Source organism: Gymnoscopelus braueri (assembly GCF_963280865.1).
Source record: "Gymnoscopelus braueri genome assembly, chromosome: 6".
NCBI lineage: Eukaryota > Metazoa > Chordata > Actinopteri > Myctophiformes > Myctophidae > Gymnoscopelus > Gymnoscopelus braueri.
This window is the reverse complement of record NC_137607.1, coordinates 25,594,242-25,620,594: the sequence shown is the minus strand read 5'-3', so window position 1 is coordinate 25,620,594 and position 26,353 is coordinate 25,594,242. Positions and strand designations below refer to the sequence as shown.

Here is a 26,353-nt window from a genome sequence, read left to right as displayed (position 1 = left end):
TGTGTGTGTGTGTGTGTGTGTGTGTGTGTGTAGAATTGAAGCCTGGTACACAACAGCAGTAACAATGACATGAGCATCTCAAAACTTGTTTCTTTATGTGGCTGCATAGTGCATAGATGTGCGTGGGATGGCCTTGGCTTGTTTCAATTCCTCCACCTTCCAACACCATCTTCTCAGAACACTTTCCAGTGAAACATGTAACCTTTTGTACGAAACGCCTCCGATCACTGGGAGGCTGAACATTCGGTGCCTCTGGCATTTGCAATCCATCAATATTCTGTAAAAAAAACTTGCGTCTGTATTTTGCCGTTGTCCTCTCTCTGGAACAGTGACAGGTGACATAATCTCCTAAAAGATATGCGTGTACCTTGGGACCAAGAATAACCTTTACTACAATGGAGTTGATGAAAAACCAAATCACCCGGCTTTCTTCTCAACTATTGAATACTTGACGTTTTGTAATGTTTTTGTTCCAATAAAGTAAATCCGGGAAGGTACTGACCATTACGTTCAATGAATATATTATCCATTTTTTTGACACTTGTTGTAAATATACTGAAGTTACAACTCTGAGTCTTCACCATCACCATGTACCAACACTACATGTTTGTACCATAATGTATTAAGACACTCGAGGTGTTGCCAAGTCCCTGTAATGAAACTGCAGGTAATTTATTAACAGTCAAGAGTCAGACTGAGAGCGGCTTCTTTTATAAATCTCCCCTCCGGCCTCTCAGGGGATTAGCTGGGCTTTGAAACAGAGAGGAGGGGTAAGACACAGCGAGGGGCAGAAGCGTGAAAATGACGGAGACGGAGACCGCAAAGAGGAAAGCAGAATGGAGGTATGCAAAGACTTCCGACGAAGATCAAGAGAAAGGAAGATGCCAACCTCAGCTGAGCTTGTCCTCTTTTCTCACAACGCTGTTTTAGTTTTTACGGGAGTCAACGTTTCTAACAGGGTTACCGTTCCAGCATCCTATAGTCAATGTTAAGAGCCGCAATGCTGCATGATTGGTGAAACTTAAAGGTCAGCAGACAGGAAGATGAAAGGACATTGCTGTGACTAAGAGCATATAAACACTGAAACACAAGTCACATGTTATTACCTTCGAGTTTGGAGATTTGCGAAGACGAGCAAGGCTAGAATGTTTTCAGGATGCAGTGATAGGTTTATAAACACTGAATGACCAGTCTAAAACATTCTCTCATACGAATTTGTCCTCTATCAATCACCCTGATGTGACACTTCTGATTAATCAAAGACAGGAACTTTTGCATTGGACGCGCCTTGCAGCACACCTAGTTTCTTTTGCACACTAAGGCATAAGGAGGTGTGTCAAGTTCAAAAACTTGAAGGGAACGGAAAGCCATGCAGGTTGTCAAATCACCCCTGCTGCCGTGTGTGTGTGTGTGTGTGTGTGTGTGTGTGTGTGTGTGTGTTTTTATTACAATGTAACGCACACATACATAACATGCTTTGTGTGCATTTTATCAGAACCTTCAGTGGTTGGAGAACACCTTTGACTGAGCAAAGACAAGCAGTGACTTTCAAGCAGTTACTTTGTACTGAATCCCCAATGTGCAAACACCCCCGCTTTCCATTAGTTCAACTCATCTTGCGTTTCGTGTGCTTTAAATCTCACTCTCCTGTTCCCTCTTATTATAAATCAGATCCATTCCCTCACTGAAAATGGAGCATAAGTGGGAGAGTGGATTTTCACAAGTTCAACATGTGACATATCCTTTGAAGTGCCTTCTCTTTCTGTTTTTTGTCTTGTTCTTGACGATAAACCTTAAAAGATACTCTTGAGTCTAGTTTATGCTTCGGCGAAAGAATGTTTTATTTGCAAGTTAGCGCAATGCGGGGCAACTTCCCCACATGAAGTTCCCAACTTTGATGAGCGTCTTAGTTGAAATCAGGGAATATTTTATAAACTCATCCACTCAGGAACACTGGTGTTGGCCAGACTCTTTTTGAGTCATTGCCACCAAGTTAGCTAAAACAACACACAGTTCTTTAAAAAATGTATTTTCTAAGAATCCTATAATTGAATTGTTCTGTAATTGGTGAATTTTTGACTCATCGTTAGGAACCCAATCTCTAACGAATTCCTCTTTCCAATAATGCTGATATATTGTCACATTTTGTAGACGTTCCGACTTACGCACGACTGGATAAAAAATAGAAGATAAGTTTGAGTATGTGTGTGTGTGTGTGTGTGTGTGTGTGTGTGTGTGTGTGTGTGTGTGTGTGTGTGTGTGTGTGTGTGTATCTTACCATGGTCACTCTCTGTCCCTGATCGTCCCCAGTACCTCCGTCTGCGTTCTGGGCTGTGGGTGTGTCTCTCAATAACAGCAGCAATAAAGCGTGTGTTGCTTACTGGAACACAAGCCAGGAGAGAACACGCGTCAACTCAAAACATCCGCTATGAAAGCCCAAACGCTGCTAAGTGCTGAGCTCTAGACAGTGGTGGAATATATATACACAAACATAAACATCTACATATAAGTCACACACTTATGCTTACTTATGCACTTATGCTTACTTATGCCTCTGTCCTCGTGGCTGTCTTCGTCTCTCTCGTCCCTCTCGTTGTCCAGGTTAGACATTCTCACTGACATCTCTGGACAAACAAAGTGGAAGGCAACAGAATTACTATGTGCAAATAAATAACCTTAAAATATGAAGGACTACAAAAGACTGTGGCATCACAACGCAATATAACAGGTATAACTTACAGTAGTGTTTAACTCATTAACTAACTTAAGAATAAAGGATTTTTCTTCTAATCCGTCTTCAATCAGGGAGGAGTAAATGCTGCATATGGAATATGTATTTCTATATACTGCATATTACCTAGTATATATGGAAGTATACAGGTAACACTGGGTGTAATTTAGTTCTTTCATCATTTAATATTGGGTGTATGAACTTATATAACCTAATGTGGACCAAAAGGTGCGCCGCTATGTGTGTATTTGCACACATGTACTTTACATTAAGTACAGGTCTGCAGCTTGCTGTGTGTATGTGTACACTGCTAACGCCTAAATTATATTTCATCACATGACGATGTCGCTCTCCAAAAACAAGATAACTTATTTATTTTCGTCAGGCTACACTGTCCTGTCGTGTGGTGAAGTATGGTGGTTAAGCGTTTACATATTTACTCTTTTACTTCCTTGCATACTTTTTATGTTTGTCTCACTTTATTTATTTGATTTGATACATTTTTACCATCTGCTTTAATTGACTGTTGTTGTTTTTCCCTAATGGCTGTGTTTGATCTTGTGTTGTAAATCACTTTGTAACCATGTTTCAAAAAGCACTTTATAAATAAATAATGTATTTAATAAATAATTAAATTATTTTGTATTATGAAGTGGTTGGTGTGTATGCACTCCTCAGTCTTACCCTGTGCAGCCAGTGGGGACATGTGCTGGTGGGAGCGCCTGTGGATCTGGTGTCTGTAGGCGTACACGGCCAGCACCAGCACCATGATGCATCCCATAATACCCCCAGCTACTGGACCCACCGGAGCACTCTTGATCATGTTCAAAGACGCCACCTCCTCATCTGGGAGAGAGAGAGAGAGAAATCGAATGTTTTGTTCCACTTTTGCTTTGGGCGTTGTAAACGTATGCTTTCTTCATGCCAATACAGCCCCCCTTAGAATTGAATTGAAAGAGAGGAAATAAAGATAGAAGTAAAGCAGAGGAAATGAAACATTCTGTCGATAAGCTGGAGCTTATTACTAGAGGTTATGAAAAGAGCTACAGAGGCGCCCCCTGGTGGCTCAAGAAGTTGAAATAGAACTAGGCTGACTTGAATCGCACCTGTTGGCGCCATGCTATTACACTCTTATGCTCCACCATAACACAACAGAGCACGCCGTCGCTGTGTGCCAGCTGCTAACCTGGCGGCTATCATGCTGTCCTTTCTCCATTCTACCGCTACATGTAGAATTGTCAAAACGCATCAGCAGCAAGAAAATGAGAAGTCAGCTTTTTTTTGTTGATTGTCAACAATCCATTTGCATCCATTGACCCAGAAGACCCAATTACAATTCAAGCAATTAAACAGTACACAGCACTGTGTTGAGTGTTACATACGGCTGCCGCTGTCAAAGTTGCGTTCAACTGTGCGTCCCTATTTTGGGCATGTTGGGCAATTTAAATTTACATTTTTAACAATAGCCAATCTACAAGCTCACAATGCCATCGCAATGTGACAGATTGTGAGCTTGTAGATCAGCAATTTTCGCCGTGCAACACCATCATAAGACAAAGTATAAAAGTGGTGAACAGTCCTTATTTTACCGTGTATGAAGGTTGTCCAACTAACCTGCGAGCCCCAGGCCATCCATGTAGGGACTTTTGGCCCCTACGATGCCCCCAAAACACTCCTTCTGCAGGGCACAGTAGGGCTTGTCCAGGTGGGTCTTGGCGTCACTGTCCACCATGCACCACTCACAGTCCAACACACCGAAGCAGTCACTGAAAAGAGAACACAGGGCTCCAGAGTAAGCTAACAGCCTACTAACACTAACTATGTTTGTTTCTGTGTGACCAATCACCAAGGATCAAGAAGATGTTCACTTCGACTGAAGGAAATGGAAAAAGAGCACATACTATAGAAATGAGGTTCTTCTCACACAACAGACAGAAACTTACTGTAGTATAGTAGAAGTATCTGTAGTAGTACTGTAGTATAGTAGAAGTATCTGTACTGTAGGTGTTTTAGGCCAGATTCATACTTCGCAAGTCGAAAAAATATAGCCGACACGGAAATATAGACCTACAAGATCACAACGTCTGCTATTTTCGGCATGCGATGGAAGCATAAATTAGGCTTTATTGGCTACAGTGAGTGTGAATTGTGTACCTTTGTGTGTATTATGTAATATTTTATTATATGCATAGTTTCCCTTGCGTACCTGTTGGTATGCAGCTCTATGAATGTATGTTGTGTATGTGCGCGTTATGTGCTACCTTATAGTCTGACGTTCTTTGTCTGTGTGTGTGTGTGCGTGTGCGTGTGCGTGTGCGTGTGTGTGTGAGCACTACCTGCTGGTGTATCTTTGACTACAGCGGGTGTTGATGCACTGAGGCAGGCTGTCCTGAAGTCCTGGGTCAATCATACTCAGACTGAGTGGCTCCTGATGCACCTCACAGCTGGGGTTCCTATAAGACGCATAAACACACAGTGTGTACATATACATACACATTCAAAGTCCAATAAATAACAACGGATCATGGCATCAAACCCTATGGCAACATGAACCCCAGCTTCAAAGAATAACCACTGCATTTCAATCAAAACACTTCAATCAAAACATGCACTCAAACAAAGATACAAAATAACCGCATCAGCAATTCTCTTTTAACCCTTTAAGACCGGGAACGCATCTGTGTCATTTTAGATCAATTTGGCTATTGAAAAATAGCAGATATACAAGCTCATAGCGCAGCACCGAGTGCTGTGCTATGAGCTTGTAGATCTGCTATTTTTGAAAAAAATCATGAAAAGTTGTGCAAATATTTGATTTTTTTTCTTTTTTTTTGCGGACATTTGTAACTCAAATCTTTGCTTCTGGGGGTTCCTGGAACTAAATATTTTACAAATGTTCGCTTTAAAAATATATATAATCCAAGATTTTGCCACAAATTTTCACGATTTTTCTAAAATAGCAGATCTACAAGCTCATAGCGCGGCACTCGGTGCCGCGCTATGAGCTTGTATATCTGCTATTTTTGAATAGCCAAAGAAATCTAAAAGTGACACACAGATGCGTTCCCGGTCTTAACGGGCTAACAAAGCACCTCAAAAAGGACAGGAATACTCAGAACCACTTGACAGAACCACGGGAGAGTGTGATAGTCAAAAGCAGAACGACAAAAGAGAAATTAGCATCTGCAAGACTGCCACGCTGTTGACAAAAGACCTGGATGCTATGAAAAGAAAAGACGCCGAGAGAGACAACAATTAAGTAAGAGTAACGGACATGACACTCTGACAGAGGACAGCACGTCGTTGCTGTCGGACAGAAACCTCGTGTCTCCATATTTCAGCTCTTCATGTTTTCTTCGTAAACGAATGCCCTCCTTCATCATACAAATGTCGCACAAAAGTAGTGAAAATAGCAGATCTACAAGCTCACATCGCAAGGCGATGCGACGCGCTGTGAGCTTGTAGTTTCGGCTATTTTCACTATTTTAAAATGTTTTTAAAATAATAATGGAAAAAGGAACGGCAACAGCATAGAAAGAAAAATCTGACAGATAGCCATGGCCAGACAGCGAAGAACCATTCTACTGCTACCGCTTCAGAGGGCTGCAACTATCAATCATTTTCTTAGCAATTACGCTATCGATAATCTTTTTTTGGATCAACAAATTGATGCAAAAAAAAATCTGATTTATTTTACAATCTACGAAATCGACTAGTCTGATTAAATACTTAAGCCCCTATTTCATACTTCTTTGTACAACGGTGTCGAGCAAAAATAGCTGAGAATGCATAATATTGTGACTCTTGTCAGATATATTTTGGGAAAATCGGTTATTTTATAGTAATCGATTATTTGTTTCTAATCGATTAACTGTTGCACATTTACAACACAGTAAAATCCAGAGTGTTAATTTGACCCTGAAAAAGTGTAAACATGGACGATGGACCCATAAGAGAGAGAGGACTGCCATCTATGGGCTGCCAGGCAGTGATGTGCTTGGAATGAGTCACACATCCTCAGCACGGCTTCTCTCATTAGTTGCGTATCGGTGATGTGCACTGAAAATAGCAGATCTACAAGCTCACTGCGACGTGGTCTGAGCTTGTAGATCGGCCATCTTCGAGGTGCAACACCGACACGCAACTAGTAAGTACTGTATAACTGGCATTTTAGGGAGTCGGCTAGTGGAACAGTCAACTGACAAGGGACACAGGCGCTGTGTAACTGAGTGATTGTGGCTGTGTGTGTGTGCGTGTTACTATACTTGTGAGGGCCAAATGTCCCAACAAGTAGAGTAGAATTTGAGAAATAGAAATCGTGAGGACAGTTTTTCAGGTCCTTAAAAGATAAACAATTGTTTCATGGTAAAAAAAAAAAAAAGTTTGGAGAGTTAGGCTTAAAGATTGGGATTGGGGTTAGGATGAGGCATTTAGAGGTTAGGTGTAGGGGCTAGGATTGGAGTTACGCCTGATTTGCTCTTAGTTGTGGACCGGCGTCGTGCACCGAAAATGGACGATCTACAAGCTCACAGCGTGTCACGCTGTGCCGCGTGGTAAGCTTGTAGATCGTCTATTTCCGCTTTAAGCTTATGGTTAAAAATGGCATTCATTACATTTCAATTATCGTATCGTTTGTCTGTCTTTCTGTTTCTCTTTTAACATTATTCATCACTATTTCTGCGTCCTGTCCTGTTTTGTCCGGTTTCTTCTTTTTGTGAGGGGTGGTGGGGGGGGGGGGGGGGGGGGTAATATGTTGGGCTTGGGTACAATGTCCTTTTCTTGTAGTTTGTACATGGAAAACAAAGTGTTTTAAAAAATGGCATTCATATGCCTTCTAAAAATGTTTATGTCCTCAGAAATATAAGAACATTGTGTGTGTGTGTGTGTGTGTGTGTGTGTGTGTGTGTGTGTGTGTGTGTGAGAGAGAGAGAGAGAGAATCATGGCATCAAATCCTGGCAACAAACATGAATCAGCTTCAAGGACTAATACTCCATTTCAATCCAAACATTTCAATTAAAACATGAGCTCAAACCAAATAACCGCATCAGCGATTCCATTTTAGCAAAGCCCCTCAAAAGGGACAAATATTGAAAAGGGACAAATGGTGACTGCATGCAAGGACACTCGTGGATCGACGGCAGGGCTAGGTATCGCTTGGAAGATTACGAGTGCCAGTGCCTTTGATGTGACAGCAATACCATTGTCTGGTACACAGTATTCTAATTAAATGTAATACAGGAGAACTTGTAGTTATCCCCAAGTGGAAATTACTTCTCTGTATTGACCCAGCAGGGCCTGGATCTCTCCCTTCCATTATGACAACATCATAATGGAACAGAGATGCAGCTTATAGCGGATGTTTTGTAAACTTCTTAAAGACGGTAAAACTCCTAAGTAAACATCACAATGTAAACCCATCTAATAATTAATTCATTGACTACATTCCCCTATAATACTTACAGGACGGTATGGAAAAGGCTAACAGTTGCCTAATAAAATATTCAATCAATCAATCAATCAGTGCACATTGTGTATCTAATAAAATGTTTTATCATATTACTGGTATTCCCAGTGTTCTCTGTTTATTATCATTCTGCATTTTAGGCAATAAAGTGGAGCAATACTTTTGACCGCTTCAGAGGCATCACATATGAGCGCCAGCTCAGAGTAAACCATACACTCATTTAAACTTAAGGCATGATGATAATTACTGACCTGTTCTCGGCGTAGCTGAGGTTGCCAGTACACTCATTGACCTCCAGGGGGCACTCACATGGACACTCACACTCATTCTGCTCCATTCTGTACAACAGAAAATATACAGGTCATTCTCCGAACGTGAAGTAAACATGACATAATTATGCAAAATGACAGACATGCTTGGTAGACCTGTGGCAGTTGAGACAGAGTCTGTCCACAGTGCTGCAGGCACAGAAAGCCAGGGAGTCACACGTCTCGTTGACTATACCAGCGAAGGCGTTAGTGCCAGGGATGCGAGTCAGCCGGTACTTGGAACAGTGACTGCCATGGACCAGGTTAGTAAGGTCACCCTGAGAAAGAGAGAGCGAGAGAGAGAGAGAGAGAGAGAGAGAGAGAGAGAGAGAGAGAGAGAGATGTATAACAAAAATAATGCATGTTCAACTGGAGATTCAAATGGTAGTTAATCATACTGTAGCTGCAGTTCTGAAAATGACCAAAAGGAGGGGCCATAACACTGTCAGATAATTGTATGGTTGTTCTCCAAAGATGACTTGCAGTACATCTCCCTAACAGGGTCTATATCTCCATTCAACCATCTGTCAGTCAGTTTTCTACAGTCTCACACACACCACTAGGCAGGCGTTGAACTTATAAAGGAAACTCACCACTATGCAGGCGTTGAACTTCTAGAGAAAACTCACCACTATGCAGGCGTTGAACTTATAGAGGAAACTCACCACTATGCAGGTGTTGGAACTTATAGAGAAAACTCACCAATATGCTGGTGTTGAACTTGTAGAAGCGTTGGACAGTGCGGTCGCTGAAGCTGTTACACAGGTTCTTCTTGACAAAGTTAGGATGGTTCAGGATGTCATTGGCCACCAGCGGCTCCTACAACATGGAAAATGACACAAACACACACACACACACACACACACACATGAATGAGAAAAGACAGAATAGAAAGAAAACATTTTACCTTTATCGTAACTAGGAAGTCCAACTGAGATAAAATAAAAATCTCTTTTAGAAGAGAGACCTGGCCAAAGTAGCAGCGGTCTAAAATCACAAAAATCTCAACACATTAACTCATTCAGTGCCACTGGACGTCTAAGACGTCCGTTGTATCATAAGCCCTGTGCCGAAGTCCCATTTTTTTATTTTTTTTTTATGTTCAGAACCCAAGATATGATGATTTGAAAATGTTCTGCTCCATTCACTTCTTGTTTAACTTCTTACTTAAAAAGTCTGTATCTCGGCTCCTAAGCACATTTTTTTACAATGAATTTTGGCTCTGGCACTCAGAGCCAAACTGCCAGAAATAAGTCAGGCACTGAATGAGTTAACATGCAACATATAGTTGGGTAGAAACACGCGTTGTGAGCTTGTAGATCGTCTAGTTTCACTACTTTAGTGCGACACTCTTGTATGATGAAGTAGGGCGCAAATTTTTTAAAAACCCTAAAAAGTAAAAGAAAAATGAAGACACGTTTCTGCTCTACAGCAACGATATGCAATATTATGTAGAAAAAAATCCACAATACAAGTAAAAAACATCTAGCCTCTCAACAACAATCCCATGCCTCCATCACCACATCCTTAATGATGCTTTATGATGGGGATTCAGACATCATTTGAATCTGAGATGGCGACTGTTCAAGGAGTTCAAGCAGTTCATGTAAAGTATTGATGTTTGTGTTCATGACTACGCATGCGTTAGTGCATGTTTACATCTCTCTTTGTTCACGGGCACATGTGTGACAAACAGAATAAGGCTGTTTAGAATAAGACTGTTTACGTACGTCTCTGTTTGCTTGTTGCAGATGAAATCAATACGTGCATTTGTTTATTTGCACGCAATTTCTTGGAAGAAGGAGGTTAACTGCTATTAACTGAACATCACATCTCATCTCCTAGTGTGTGTTAGCACGCTATCATAACGCCACACAAATATGCAATTCATTAGGAGAAACCCGTTTCTCTTCAGCTCCTTCTTATTAACTCATTCCCTGCCTAGGAAGTAAAAAACGTAATTTTGAAAAATATATTTTTTAAACAAGATCTCACGTTCCTTCATCTCTCGCAGTGACACATTTCATTGTAGCACACCCGGATACGGAAATACGTCAAATCGAAGATTTTCGGTTCCGTCCGCTTCCTGTTTTTTACCGCCCTAAAACGGTCTTTTCTCGGCTTTGCATTTCTCCGCCGTGGAATGCTGTTTAGCGACGCTGTTTTGAAACTGCTACTACTGCAAAATGGAATGTCGCCGATTGAAAATTTCTTCTCTGGGCCACTCACACAACTACCCTGTGTGTCTACAAACAGTTGGACACGCGATCATAAGGGATTTAGCGAGGTCTGTGGCGAGGTGGAAAAAGTAAGTGAGTTTTCCGTTTACATAGCGAAACATGGTGTTTTTACACTGGGCTGGAGGAGAGAGACTCCGCCCGATCGGAATGTTTGTTGTTTGAGCGGCGTGCACAACACGCCTGTGTGTTTAGAAACGATTGCACTTGCGATCATAATGCATTTTTTAAAGTTATAAAAAACACTAAATCGCTGGCAGTGGGCAAACACAGCCAGAAATAAGTCTGGCAGGGAATGACTTAATGTTAAGTTGAAGTGTTGCCTCCGATGCAGCCAAAAGGGGGCGCTGCATCATACCTGTGTAACAAGCTCTACTCTGAAAGGGTGTATGTGATCATATCATTGTGTGTGTGTGTGTGTGTGTGTGTGTGTGTGTGTGTGTGTGTGTGTGTGTGTGTGTGTGTCGTTACCTTGTGTGTGATGTGCTGTTGCTCTGCAGGGGCATGACCTTTGGGGTCAATGAGTGTAGGATGGGCCACAAGGTATCCCCTGTCCTCCATTATAAAGCACCTAGAATAACCACACACACACACACACACACACACACACACACACACATGCATCAGAATGGATGCCGAACTATTGACACACAATCACGACTTGTTGTTCCATAAACACATTCGTTATTATGTGATGGTTTGCCAGAAAATATTCGTTGCGGCAACTAGTTATCAGGCAGGATATCACTGGATAACACATTCAATGCCTTGCTCATACTTTCCCAGGCCTCTACTAAATACTGGCCAGTAACCCCTCTGCCTACGCCAGCCCTATACCAAATACTCATCTATCTGCCAAATACTGATCCTGATAAATCATCTCTCTCACTCCAACCATGCCCGTTTGTTACATGGTTTCAGACAGAAATAGAGAGAATATCAGATGAAGAGAGCGAGGGAATAGAAGAGAAGGGGGAGGTGGGTGGGTCAGGACGGAAAAGAAAGTGAGTGAACAGCACATCTTCTCCAAGATGCCTGTGGAATGCTTTCATCATTAGTTTACTCCCTTTCTTCCTGCTTTCTGCTTGTTTTACTCCCTTGTTCTGTTCTGTTCTGTCCCCTTCCACCTTCACCAACTGCAATGGGATCCATTATTTAGTCCAGATGGGAGATGCCCTACACTTCAGTCAACCCTTGCATATGTACATAATATGCTATGATAAGAGAACAGCATACAATACTTTAATCTAGAGTACAAGATACAGGTAAAGCCAAGAAGACAAGAGAACAGCCAAGAAGAGAACAGTCTCAAACAAGATTTTAAAAATAGTAAAAAAAAAAAACAAGAGCCTAAAAAGAGAACAGACTAGAAGAAAGGAAAAGAAAAGACAAGAGTAGCTCTCCATATCATTCTCACCTGATCTTGTTGCCCTTGTCCTGGTTGCAGATAGGCAGCAGGTCCAACAGTACCTTATAGAAGTAGCGCAGAGTGAAGTCTATACCCATCACTGCTACAGCATAACCAGAGGCCATCTGAGAGCTAGAGACAAGACAAACACACAGAGGATGAGTAGGGGGTATGATAATAATTCATATCTCTATATATATAATACACACATATGACATATTGTGTGTGTGTGTGTGTGTGTGTGTGTGTGTGTGTGTGTGTGTGTGTGTGTGTGAGTGTGTGTGTGTTGTTTTTATATTCGGCAGCCTGGGACATACCCACAGACTAGTTGTTAGAGGGCTTCAACAACTTAGGATGCCCAAAAAGAAGGCAAAAAGGCTGGCAAAGTATTGTGCTATCTCTGCTATAATTGGCAGACGCCATATATGGCGGAGACGCTGTTACTTATACCCGTAGAGTACTGAGTGACATGCCTATTGTATCATGAAAACATATGCCATGATTTTGTGAATGTAACCCTACTGCACCTATAATATTTGTGTCCCTGTATGTATTACCCTTTATGTGGACATAAATAAATGGTTAAAATGTGTGTGAAAATACAACTATCTTGTATTAAACAAACCTGGCAGTGTGCTTAAAGTTTAGCACTAGACTAGGCAACGCACACCCCATCCTCACACACCCTCACTTTGTCTTATCCCGTTGTTTGTTGTGTAGAGAGCAAACTACTGTATAATCCCTAGGGCCTTGCATCATAACATGCACACGCACTGCCTCACACGCACACACTCACACACACACAGTGATATGCTTACTGAACCATTACATAACACACTAATCCTGACTTATCAAAGACACTGATAAACATTCAGAATAACTGTGAGTTTGTGTGGGTGCTTGTGTGTTTATGTGTGTGTACAGCACAGTTGCATGGTTCATAGATGAAAGCCAGATAATGGTTCAACTAAGATTATTTTATTTGTTGCTGTAACTACGGTAATCCCCGCGAGGTGTATTTTAAGATTACTGAAGTTGACATCAAGATAAAGTGTCCACGTTTTAGTCCATGTTTTAATCCATTCCTCCTGCCTTCAGGAGGAAACAAACACAGCATTAAGAAAAACTTGTATAAGAAAAAAACTGGAGAAAGTTCTGGATATATTTTAGGTTCAAACTAGGGACATGATCATCCCAGGATTGAGTCCTGATGTCCTGAGCGTTAATTTACTACGGACTGTGTATGGACCCTACAGGTCCATTTGGTTCCATTTGTACCCAAGCAAAGTTATGGCCCACAATAACATGAATGATGATCAGTTTTGTCTGGGTTGGGTTTTCTTACCTGGAGGCATGGATGGTGTGACTGATAGTGACGACATAACCAGCCCCTCCAACATCCAGATACGGACCAGTGAAAGTGATGAGACCAGGGTTAGCCACTGCATGCTGGTACCTACACAACACAGCAAAACAAAACATGTGTTCACTCATCTGAGCAACCATCTGCTGGGTGAAGCAGGAACAGTAATTTCCCCTCCCTGGGGTTCTAGAACATGCTCAGCTCCAATACCATTTCTGTAAAAGCGGGATGATCTTCATTGGCAAGGTATAATATTAAGATGACTGTTTAACCAGTTAGTCTAGACGACTAATAAACTTTACCCGAGTTGGCTCTTTTGTTGGCCGCTTTTGACACCAAATCTCTTTGCCAAAAAATAGCCGACCTACCAGCTCACAACACCTTGCGCGCTTGTAGATCTGCTATATTTGACTAATGTTCCCCCGAAAATATGGATGCTGTGGTTCAAGTGGTTAAGGGAAGACAAACCACTAAGAGTATGACTAGTATTTTGCTGAAAACCGACTTACTGTATACTCAACACCACAACATTTGATTGATTTAACTGAGAATACATAATGACACAATTCTATCAAAGAGGCATGGCATTATCAGATATAATGTTTAGAAAACGTTTAATTCAACATTCTTTATGAATGACTGCAAAGGCAGAGAGATTAAACAGCTTGACTGGTTCAACTCCCTGTCCCTCCATAGGTGCTGGAAATTATTTCTATTGTAGACACCTTTTTTCAAACAAGAACACACGCACACACACACACACACTACCCTTAACTCCTACCACCCCCTCCGCACACACACACACACACACTTCTCATCGCCCTCCGCCATTCCCCCAAAGTAAACCTCACCATTGTCTGCGGGTTGGGTCAAAGGCTTTGTCCATCAATGAGCCCGGGTAAATCCGCAGCACCCCATTGGGCGTTGCTATGTAACGCCGGACAATGTAGCAGTTGAGGCTACTCATTTCCATTAGTGTCATCCACTCATCCGTGACGTGACTGGTTGCCATAACCTCATTCCTGACAGAGGACTGGAGAGAGAGAGAGAGAGAGAGACAGAGATGGACAGAGGAGATAGTTGGAGAAAGTAAAGGATGGAGGAAGGAATTGAGAGGCGGAGAAAAGAAAAGAGGACAATGCACAAGGATTCATTTAACCCATTGAGACCTCGAACGCATCTGTGTCATTTTTTTATTTGAGCTAAAAAAAGCATTATTTTACACTTTGGCTATTCAAAAATAGCAGATATACAAGCTCGTAGCGCGGCACTCGGTGCCGCGCTACGAGCTTGTATATCTGCTATTTTTGAAAAAACTTGAAAAAGTGTGCAAATCTTTGAATATATACTTTTTTTAAAGCGATTTTTTTTAACTCAGATCTTTGCTTCTGGGGGTCCGTGGAACAACGTATTTTGAGATGGGGGTCCACGGCCAAATACATATCATTTTGGGGTCCTTGACATGAAAAAGTTTGAGAACCACTGACATAGCAACATAAGTTTTTTCAATAAACAGTTTTTTGTCTGAGGCTTTTGAAAAGTCCTGTAACAGTGTGAGTGTCGGTGCCTTGCCTGTCAGACGGTTACTCAAACATTCATCATACAGATGTTTAGATGACCTGCAAACATGTGATCAAGAGAATACTAAAGGGGGGTGGGTGGAAAAAATAGGAATGAATGGTTTGTCCTAACAACTGGAAATCCAGGAAAAAAATGGTATCCCTATAGGGGTTTACAGGGGAGCTTAGACGTTTCAAAGGGCCGATGAGGTCACTGGAGGGGGCCTTTAAGACTAGCCTGGGAAGCAGAACTGGGACTGCAGCTTAGAGTTCAAACTCTATAGCTTCCACTCTCCCCTAGCAGAGAGAGAGAGAGCGAGAGAGAGCGAGAGAGAGAGAGAGAGAGAGGGGTTGGGAGCGGGGAGACAGGAATGCACACAGACTGCCAAAATCACATGGGGGTTAGTCCCCCTCTTAAAGATGCAGAACGTGAATTTAGGTGGAAAAGATCTAGCCTATTAGCTTAATGCCAGCTGTCTCAGGAGGCGGTAATACCCTTGCTTGCCTGGAGTGAAGAAGAATGATCCAACACCTCACTGACGGTCTGGTTGAACTAACCAGCTGTGGAACACTATTCTTGTGTTTGTGTACAGGTGGTAATGTAAGTGTGTATACTGTTCATGCACACAGATATATGTATGTATATATAGGTGTGTGTGTGTGTGTGTGTGTGTGTGTGTGTGTGTGTGTGTGTGTGTGTGTGTGTGTGTGTGTGCTGAGCCCACACACACTGGCTATGAGACATGTTGTATATCAGGAAGTTGATGTACAGCACATGATGTGTGTGTGTGTGTGTGTGTGTGTGTGTGTGTGTGTGTGTGTGTGTGTGTGTGTGTGTGTGTGTGTGTGTGTGTGTGTGTGTGTGTGTGTGTGTGTGTGTGTGTGTGTGTGTGTGTGTGTGTGTGTGTGTGTGTGTGTGTGTGCGCCTTCAAGCCAGGGGTAGTAGGTATGAGGTGCACATGTGTTCAATCACGTATACATGTGCTTGTGTGTGAGTGTGTACCTTGAGGCCGGGGTTGGCTATAAGCCTGGTATTGTCGCTGAGGTAGGCGGTGTAGTGCTCCACCATGCGCTTCGTCTCTGGCTGACTGAGGTGCTCGTAGGGAGAGGAGAAGCTGCCTGCTGCCAGCATCACCGTGGGAGACTCTGGAGGCAAAAACAAACAGTGAGACATATTAATAAGCTCATGAGCCAATAAAAAAAAAACACACCTGGGTGTGCGAACCCCACCCACACCGACATGTCTATTTGAACGTCTCACCATTCCTTAGACATGACCGATTATGTCACTTGACCTTGATTGTGACCTTGACATTTGAGACCCAAAAGTTCATCACCTCTTCAGGGCATCCCACTTATCATTCCCACCCATCTGTTCTCAAGGTTGAGCTTCATTGTGACCTTTAAACTTTGACCTTTGCCACTGAAACATTGACCTTATCTTTGGGGGCCTTACTGACCACTCCCAACAAGTTTCATGAAAATCCAACCCATCCGTTCTCAAAATTGTTCAAAGAGACACACACACACACACAAACACAAACACACACACACACACACACAGACAGAACTGATTTACAATAGCACCGCCAGGCGTTCTCAACTTCTCACCGACAGTGGCGAGCTGTTTGAAGTGCAGACAGGAGCTGGGCTGACCCAGCAAGTCTAAACGATGGTAGAGCAGCTTGGAGCTGGGAGCCGTGTTGAGGTTCTTCAGGTGCTTGACGGGGATCTCTGGCTGCACGTAGACGATGCACAGGATGAACGACGTGTCCTGCACCTGGGAGACACAGAGGGAGGGAGACCGATAGTGGTTAACGCATTCAATTCGCCGGGGAACGCGTCTACAAAATGTCTTCTAAATCCTAACAGTTTTCTGAAACACTTATGTAGCTATAATATCAGTGGTTCTCAAACTTTTTCCATGTCAAGGACCCCCAAAATTATATGCATTTGGCCGCGGCCCACCATTTCAAAATATTTTGTTTCATGGACCCCCAGAAGCAAAGATTTGAGTAACTAACGTTTTAAAAAACGATATATTCTATAAATAAGATATTCTATAACTATATATAAGATTTGCACACATGTTCATGATTTTTCAAAAATGGCAGATCTACAAGCTCATAATATACAAAAATAGCAGATATTATCTGCTATTTTTGTATAGCCAAAGTATAAAATAATGGTTAAAGTGGTTAAAATGACAGATGCTTTTCCCGGTCTTAATGGGTTAAACAGGGAAGGGATCAACTAAACAAGAAGGAAATAAACAAAGCATTGACAATAGTTTATATGTACAAATAGCGATAAAACATAGTCAGTAGCCGATCTACAACCTGACGACGCGTTGCAGCGCAACACATTGTTAGCTTGTAGATCTACTCAACACCACCATGCCAACTAAGTATAAATCAAACTTAACTCTTTCAGTGCCATTCTTATTTATGGAATTTTGGTTCCGAGTGCCACAGCCAAAATTCATTGTAAAAAAAAAGTGCTCAGGAGCTGAGATACAGCCTTTTTCAGTAAGTAGTTAAACAAGAAGTGAATGGAGCAGCAAATCTTCAAATCATCATATCTTGGGTTCTGAACATTAAAAAAAAAAAATATAATAGGAAACGTCTTAGACGTCATGTGGCGCTCAGGGCGCTTCAGGCCATGACGTCTTAGACGTCATGTGGCACTGAATGAGTTAAGATAGGAGATAACATTTTCAAGTAAGTGTTCCCTATGCTTTTTTTTGGTAAGATATCTCATAGAGTTGATAAAAACTGGTGGAGATTCTTCACTTAAAATGAGGTATTGTGGATATCTTTGCAATAATGTCTAGGGCAAATGTCACTTGCGAGTGTGAAAACTATATTTCACTGGGGTGGACAGTGTTTTGTACATTTCAATGGCACCTGTGCCAACAGCAGTGTCTGTGCAGTGAAAGAGCTGTAGTGCTAATTGGCTGTTCATCCCCAAGAACTCCTAGCAGGAATAAAAGACTGGAGAGATAGACTGGTGGCAAATAATCCATGGTTGGTGATGATGTTTATTTATATCTAATAAAGACTACATACTATGTATGAACCCAGAGCAGTGACACGCTCCCCACTTCTGTCTGCCCTTTCCGCCTAAGTGTTTAGTGTCAGACATCACAGCCAATGTGTTTCCCAGAGGTCTTATCCCAGCTCTGCTGGCAGTAAACAATGCCGCTGATAGGACAAGGCCTGAACAGGCAGTTTCACTGACAGATCCTAAATGAAACACATTAGGCCTGATGGTTACCCAATCCTGTGCGATTAGGAGCAGAGGAGACTAACAGTGACTGCCAGAGTGTGAGACTGGATGTTTCAGGATGCAGTGAAGCATAGCACACACAAGCACAAACACATACACACAGACTCACTCACACAAACAGACACACAGACTCAGGCTAACATTTTAGAGAGAACGGTGTAAACTGCTTATTTTAATCCATTAAGACCTGAAGCCGATTCAACATGTCCAACTTGGCCACGGACTCCCATCTCAAAATAGTTTTGTTCCAGGGGGTCCCAGAAGCAAAGATTTGAGTTACAAATGTCTGCTTTAAAACAAGACCAGGAGACCTGGTTCTGCCAGACCCAGACTTCACATGACGTGTCAGCCTGTGTCTATGCCCATGTATGGACGAAAGGGGGACAGACTTTTATGGCTGGGGCCTAAGGACAAAGTGACCAAAACCAGTTTTTTGCCCATGTATGGAGAAAACAGGTACAAAACATGCCCATGTATGGACGAAAGGGGGACAGACTTTTATGGCTGGGGCCTAAGGACAAAGTGACCAAAACCTGTTTTTTGCCCATGTATGGAGAAAACAGGTACAAAACATGCCCATGTATGGACGAAAGGGGGACAGACTTTTATGGCTGGGGCCTAAGGACAAAGTGACCATGCCCATGTATGGAGAAAACAGGTACAAAGCCTCATGTAAGCCAGACCCCGTGGGTCCGGCAACAATTACTAACCTCCAAATCTCCCAAAACACCACTAGTTTTAGGCTATACCTTTATTTTTGAGGAGGCCCCTGTGTGTAGAAGAACCAGACAGACAGCCAGGCAGACGGACGGACGGACGGGGTCCCGGAAAGAGACAGAGGCTCAAACTCAATATCCAAATTCACAGACACATTGATGCACATTCCCCATAAATATATGAAAGCTTAGACATAGTGGTCAGACAGACTGTGTTGGTTTCTCTTCAGGTTCTTGGGTTTGCTGTTGTTCTTTTGTCTTCTTCAGTTGGTTCCTCTTCTGCTTCTCTTGGTTCATTCCTTGTTGAACTAGTTCCACAACCTCCTCATCTCCTGCAGCCTGAGCCAGAGACATCGCCTCCTTAAAAACACTGACCGACTCGTCTAGGCGATCTTGGTCTAATAACATTCGAGCCATATTTCCCAGAAGGACGTGCATGTAAGGATTGCCCGCGGTTCGACTCAGTTGTACCGCCTGCGTAAACAACGGCAACGCGTCGCCATGGCGACCGTGCAGGTCCAAGATGGTCGCCAGGTTGGTCATCAGCGCCAAGGTCTGGGGGTGTGCGTGTCCCAGCTCCTGGTCACAGATGAGCAGAGCCTGCTGGTAGTCCAGGGTAGCGTTGTGCAGCTGCTGGGTGGAGGTGTGGTAGCGCGCACGAGAGTCCAAACACTCACTCAACAGCAGCCTGGTCTCCTTCCTGAACGCTTCAGCCTCCTCCGTCAGATGGTCCTCAGGCAGGTCTTTGTGCTTCAACAGTTTAGCCTCCAGAGACTCGATACAGACACTGTAACCAACGTCCGCTAGCGCCCGCTTGTTCTGACCGGCGTAGATGTCGGCCAGGTTCAGAGAGGTTTCGACGACGCCGTTGTCATCCTGTGGGGTTCCTCCAGACACCATGAAGCTCACGGCTGCCTTGAGGAGTTCCTCTGCTTGGTCCAGTTGTCCCTGCGCATAGGCCAGGTTAGCCATCAGGCTGTATGCATAGGCGATAGCGTGGTTGTTGTGTGTCCGGTGCGCTAGCGCCACCGCCTGGTGAAAAAAGTCTAATGCTACCTGGAGCTGACCTCTGTACATACTCAATTCAGCTTTCTCCAGCAGTACTGTAATCTCATCCTCCTGCTTTTGAGCATCAGTTCGTTTGTCTTCCTCCTCAAACTTGTTGACCACACAGAACGCCATTGCTCCCAGTACAGCACTGGTCCACTTGGTTTGGTTAGACTGGTTTCCGCTGGCGGAGTAAACCACGCAGCGCTCCGTCCTTCTGGAAGCATCTTCTTCCCAGTTGTACCGGTCATTATTTAAACTTCTCACTGGACTCCTGTCCGTGCCATTTAACGGTGTGCACGGCGTGAGTGTGCGCGTGAGTGTCGTCCTGGGACATTTAAGGACGCGACGCAACACACGGGACAACATGGACGTCGCCATGTTGGAATGGGCGGGAGTCGGGTCACGTGACGCGTGCCGTGGATGTAGTCCAACGCCACAGAATTCTTCAACGTATACAGGGCTGTGATTTGCACTGTAAATGACAGACCTGCAATGAACAATCAAGACTTGTTCTTTAAAACAGGGCTTGTAGATCTGCTGTTTCTTTTTCAATTTTTATTAAGAGGTTCGGTGTGGAGGGCGAAAAAAGAAGCAAACCAAGTACAGAGCCAAAATGTCAATTATGGAGGGACTAAGTGGCTACACTTCTGAAACCAGGAGACCTGGTTCTGCCAGACCCAAAATGAAGTCCTAGTATGTAACACACCTACAAACCACTTTATAACTGAAGTTCATGATGTCATGAATAGTTCGTGACGAAAGGGGATGCCACAAACTTTTTTTGGGCTGGGGCCGGAGGACAAATGGCCCATGCCCATGTATGGACGCAACAGGTACAAACATGGTACAAAGCCTCCATACATGGAGGAAACGGGTACAAAACATGCACTACGTCACGGCTAAGCCGGACTTCACATGACGTGTCAGCCTGTGTATACCCATGTATGGACGAAAGGGGGACAGACTTTTTTAGCTGGGGCCGGAGGACAAATGGCCCCTGCCCATGTATGGACGAAACAGATACCCATGTATGGACGAAAGGGGGACAGACTTTTTTTGGCTGGGGCCGGAGGACAAATGGCCCCTGCCCATGTATGGACGAAACAGATACCCATGTATGGACGAAAGGGGGACAGACTTTTTTGGCTGGGGCCGGAGGACAAATGACCCCTGCCCATGTATGGACGAAACAGGTACAAAGCCTCATGTAAGCCCGACCCCTTGGGTCTGGCAAAAATACGTATTCAAAGATTTGCACACATTTTCACGGTTTCTCAAAAATAGCAGAGCTACAAGCTCATAGCGCAGCACTCGGTGCCGCGCTATGAGCTTGTATATCTGCTATTTTTGAATAGCCAAAGTGTAAAATAATGCTTTTTAGGTCAAATAAAAAAATAACACAGATGCTTCTCCCGGTCTTAAAGGGTTAATATCAAGAATTGTCCTCATACACTGTAACTTTGTCCATTTTTGTCACAAAGCCCAAAACATTACAATAAGAAATTAGAGGGTTCAGTGCCTTGCTCAAGGGCACTTCAGTGGGTGTTCCGAGGGATGACTAAGTGCTACTTATTCACTCTCCCACCTAGATTTTTCTTGCGTGTCCGGGGAACTGAACCGGCAACCTTCCGGTCGCAAGCGTGCTTCTCTAGCCTTTAGGTGACTGCTGCCCATTGACTTTGGCTGGCCTAATAGCTGGCCTGAGGAAAGACAGGATGGCGTGGGAATATGCTCCTTTCTGCTTCGACGCTTAGAGTTTCCTAAGTAAACTTCAACTATCAGTCACTTTCCCGACTCTGGAAAATACATTTTGCAAAAACATGAGGTCCGCGGCCAAAATCGAGGCAAATCTGACGCACGTGAACTCTTGCAACCCATGTTAAATAGTGAAATGTCAAAAAGCCTTTTTAACAGAGGCCAAAAAACGGCATCCAAAAATTAAGTGTGATATTTATGCTCGTGCCAAAGCGACTAAAATGTCAAAAAGTAAACAGTGTAAATACGGCATGATGTTTTTGCTGTCCCACTGCCATTTGTTCCTAAAACGTGACACACTGGGTCTCTGGAGGAAAAACAGATTCTAGGGAGAGACAGCTTTTTGGGTGTGGGGAGCGCTTGGTTTTTTATTATGCTGACTGATTTAAGGTGACAGAGAGGGGTGGGAGTGACCGGGTCTGGGGGGGGGGATGGAATGAATGGGAGCATGGAGAATGGAGGACAGAAAAAGACTGGAGGCACAACTCTACTGCACTACCACGGCTGTAGTTTGATATAACAGAGCAAGAGAGAAAGGGAAAAGGGAGTCGAGCAATTGGAGAATAAAGCCTGATTTATACTTGGTTGCACTGAAAATAGCAGTATTTTCAGTGTGAGACGCCAGTGTGCAACTAAGAATAAATCAGGCTAAGAGTGCAGCTGATAAGCAAAGTCAGCTGATAAAGTAATGGATGGCTTTGCTGCCATGGGTCGAGTTACTTACAAACTAATAATGTTGAGCCAGTAAACCTGTCACAAGTGAAGTAAAATTATTAGCGTCTAAATGTGAGATACATGTTTTGAGTGCCTTACTGCCTTTAGATGTAAAAGTTCCATCCCAGGTTTTATTTTCTAAACTTGACCAAAGAAAAGGCAGCGAAATATTGGGTGTTGGTGTTCCAGACTCCTGGTACTCAGTAGGGCGTGCATAGTCCAAGACGCCATGCGAATTAACTGCTGTCAATTCAATCAATTAGACCATGAAACACATGAAAGTGTCAAAACCATATCATCCCGTACCAGTTTCCAGGCATAGCTGACATTGTACGCGTCTTTGCTGGGGTCTCTGAGTCGATTGGTGTGCCAGGAGAGAGAGGAGTTCGTCGGCACTGCGATGACTTGACTGCCCAGTGGGAGACTGCAGAAACACACAGGAGAGTTGCAAATGTCACACACTTTGCAGCCGTTGTGGTGGGTGGGGGTAATTGTGGCTTCAAATGGAGCATGAGACTTGAGCTAAAACAAAATGCACAGAGCTTGTTATTTAAAATGCAGACAGCTTCAGCTCTTCGTCCAGACACACAGAGAGACAGATGTGACTCTTCATCCCTCAATACCTGAGAATGTTGTGTCGTACGACAGGGAATCCTGGGATGTTCTCGTAGTGGATGATGTCCGTGTGCAGGGGAGCCTCTGTCATCAGATAAGGCCGCGTCAGTGATGGGTGCATCAGTGTGTAACCTGGGAAGACCAACCAACGGAGGTTACCCAGTTATCAGTTACAGTCCACACACGCCACCCCACAAGATTAGGAGGTACCCATATATAGGCCTGTCACAATTATTACGTAATCACCTGATTGCAATTATTTGAAATAACTGCAATTATTTTGCATGCTCGTTTACATTAATCTGTATAAAAACAGAAGGAGGAAATTTAACAGAAAATGTGATAATTCCTAATTATTTCCAAAGTCATGCTCTTTTAACCACTTTCAACCTTAGTAGCGTTTCTCTTTAAGGCATTTAGCAAAAACATTAAAAAAATAGTTTAAATAGTGAATCTATACGCTCATAACACATCGCATCGTGACGTGTTGTGAGCTTGTAGATCTGCTATTTGGAAAAGGTTTATCATAGTACATTATTTTGATTTGGTACCAGTCATTCTTTGTCATTTCTTTGTATATTTCAGTAATAGGCTTTGTACATTTAAAGTTTAAAATTGTACATTTTAAACTATGTCACATCTGCCCTGTGCAATTTTTGTTCACAAAGCATAAAATGCAAACAGAAATGTAACTATTAGTCATGTTCCAATGTTCAATGCCAAAAAGCCAATGAAATCATTCATCACAATTATTTGCATGAGAATTGTCAACAAAAATGTCATCATTGAAACTTGAAATAAATAGCCTGAGAGAGGGGGGGGGGTGCCGATGGCCTAGTGGTTAAGGCGCATACCACATCTGGGGCGCCTTATGCCTAAACTTATTAGCCATTTTTTGGGGGGGAAAACATTTCAAAATATTGAAAATGGCCGATCTACTGTACAAGCTCAATCGTGTGTAGATTTTCAAAATGATCAAAAATAAGGGTAAGGTGCCGCGTGTCACTCCCTCTCTCTCTCCCCGTTTCCTGTCACTCTTCACTTTGCTGTCCAATAAAGGTAGAAAAGTATCAAAAAAATATCTTACAAAAAGAGGGAAAAAAAGTCTGAGAGAGAATAACCAGAGAAAGATTTTGTTTTGGTATATATAATGTTTTTGCACTGCACATGCATCAAAGAGGTCATGAATTTTCATCCAACAATGTTGCACTTCTTTTAAGTTCAAATAAACCCTGTCGAAAAATGTTGACGAATCAACAAACAAATTGGATCCAGTTGTCATTCTGTGTTGCCGATGATGCTTGAGAAGCATTTATTTGTGTGTGTGTGCGCGTGTGTACAAAATGTAAAACAGCTCCACCCAAGTAGAAGGTGTGATGAGGCCAAGTAGCAAACAAAGCACAGAGGCATTTGTGTGTTTAACAACTTAAACCCTCTATAACTAATAAACTGGATATGAGTTGCCTCTGCGCATCTTTTTCCCTCTACACCTAATCTCTGCGCAGAAAATAGCCGATCTATAAGCTCATTGTGAGTTTATAGATCGGCTATTTTCTGCGAATGTTCCCCCCAGAATAGGGAAAAGGACCCCCTGAAAGATGGGCAAATGAAGAGCATGTGTGCTAAAGACGGTGAACAAACAAAAAGGCTTGGCTCAAGTCCATAGCTCTCTTAAAGTTTTGTCATACGATGGCTGTCGTGCGCCAAACTGGTGACGTGGCGTGTTGTGAGCTTGCATATATAGGCGGTGCACTTTGGGAAACCCCGGAGCATAAATCAGGCATTACCTGGTGTTTATGTGTGCACATGTGTTTAAATGTGTATGCATGAGTGGCACAGGAGCAGCTGGCAGCAGCAGGTGTACCGTCCCCCCCCCAGTCCCCCACCACCCTGAAGGAGAGAATCCCTATCCTCTCTTACACAAGGTACCTCTGACATCGTTAACTACTACATATTACAGTGCACAGGGACAACACAGTCTAACAGGTCCATTAGACATTAATGGCTAAACCCCCCCCCCCACACACACACACACGTAGTATATGTAGCAGTACTCTTTTATAATGGTTGATATGAATAAGATATAAATCTAAGATATACAAAATATATGAGATGTATTTGGTTTATCTAGCCTGTCATCATCATACTCTTACTAAGAGGTCACAACATGGTCACTCATCTCGCTATGCATTTTCAGATATTGCAGATGTAATGCAGCAATCTTTCTTCCCTCGGCTCTGGCAGCCTCCGTGTTTGCACAAACCCCTAATTGGCAGCAGGCAATTTGAATACCAGTTAATGACTTTAATGGGAGTCATTTGTCAAGGTTGTTTATTGAATGGCATTAATAAGCGCGGTACAGTTAACGAGCCATAATTTGATGCCGTATTTATTACAATAACAAACCTTTTGAGTATCTAGAGGGTGAATAGCTGGTCTCATTTAATGGTGTAGCATAAAACACAAACAAAACTCCGCTCAGATGACTCACAGAGTGCGCTAATAGTGCTATGGAAGCAGCTATGCGTTGGAAGTACGTTTCTTCCAGCCGGCCCCTCTTAACTGCGGTGATGTCATGTTTCTGAATGACAGTACTTGTCTGTGGTCAGGCAGTCAGGAAACCGGCTTGTGCGTTGGTGTGTATGTGTGTCAGTGTGTCTCAAGCGTTGAACATGATGGGTAGTAATTGAGTGTCCCTCAACACTCCTTCTTTACTACGCCTCTGTTTTCAAACTTCCCAGACCCCCACCTCCCACCCCATTAGGGCTGCAACTATCGGTTATTTTCCTAGCAATTACTCCATCAATGACTTTTTCTAGTAGTTTATTTAATCAAGAAGCACATTTTCTTTGACAACTTGCTTTATTTTTTATGCAAGAATAAATCAACGTAAAAAAAAAATCAAATTGATTATTTACATAATTGACTAAACCAATTAGTCTGGTTTACCTCTTAAGCCCTATTCTATATTTACACTTGTACAACAGTGTCTCACAAAAATAGCTAAAATGGCAGAAAACTTTTTGAAAGAAAAAAGCTAAATCATTTGAAATAATAATTTAAATCGTTTTTGTATTAAACGTAAAACAAAAAGGGGGATATTTAACTCACGGCCCCCAAAAATGGGTCCGTAACCCCAAAACA

The 26,353-nt window shown here is 42.9% G+C and overlaps 2 protein-coding genes across 3 annotated transcripts in view; both read right to left on the bottom strand.

Annotated features, from left to right (window-relative positions):
- The window catches only part of cachd1 (cache domain containing 1), a 109,362-nt gene that overhangs the window by 5,880 nt on the left and 77,129 nt on the right, over nt 1–26,353 (bottom strand). For both annotated transcript variants that reach the window (XM_080431587.1, XM_080431588.1), the window contains exons 11-26: nt 23,218–23,341; nt 22,901–23,018; nt 16,683–16,851; nt 16,075–16,217; nt 14,364–14,545; nt 13,495–13,605; nt 12,159–12,281; nt 11,213–11,312; nt 9,207–9,323; nt 8,622–8,782; nt 8,448–8,534; nt 5,068–5,184; nt 4,346–4,497; nt 3,416–3,577; nt 2,547–2,624; nt 2,279–2,380 (exon numbers count right to left, since the gene is read on the bottom strand). In XM_080431587.1, coding sequence (XP_080287713.1) covers nt 2,279–2,380; nt 2,547–2,624; nt 3,416–3,577; nt 4,346–4,497; nt 5,068–5,184; nt 8,448–8,534; nt 8,622–8,782; nt 9,207–9,323; nt 11,213–11,312; nt 12,159–12,281; nt 13,495–13,605; nt 14,364–14,545; nt 16,075–16,217; nt 16,683–16,851; nt 22,901–23,018; nt 23,218–23,341 — 2,046 coding nt within the window. The remainder of the gene's footprint in view (nt 1–2,278; nt 2,381–2,546; nt 2,625–3,415; nt 3,578–4,345; nt 4,498–5,067; nt 5,185–8,447; nt 8,535–8,621; nt 8,783–9,206; nt 9,324–11,212; nt 11,313–12,158; nt 12,282–13,494; nt 13,606–14,363; nt 14,546–16,074; nt 16,218–16,682; nt 16,852–22,900; nt 23,019–23,217; nt 23,342–26,353) is intronic.
- On the bottom strand, nt 19,277–20,503 carry LOC308086358 (tetratricopeptide repeat protein 19, mitochondrial-like; the record flags this gene model as incomplete). The annotated part of the gene is made up of 1 exon (XM_080429879.1): nt 19,277–20,503. The coding sequence occupies one exon, from the start codon at nt 20,501–20,503 to the stop codon at nt 19,277–19,279; it is 1,227 nt and encodes a 408-aa protein (XP_080286005.1).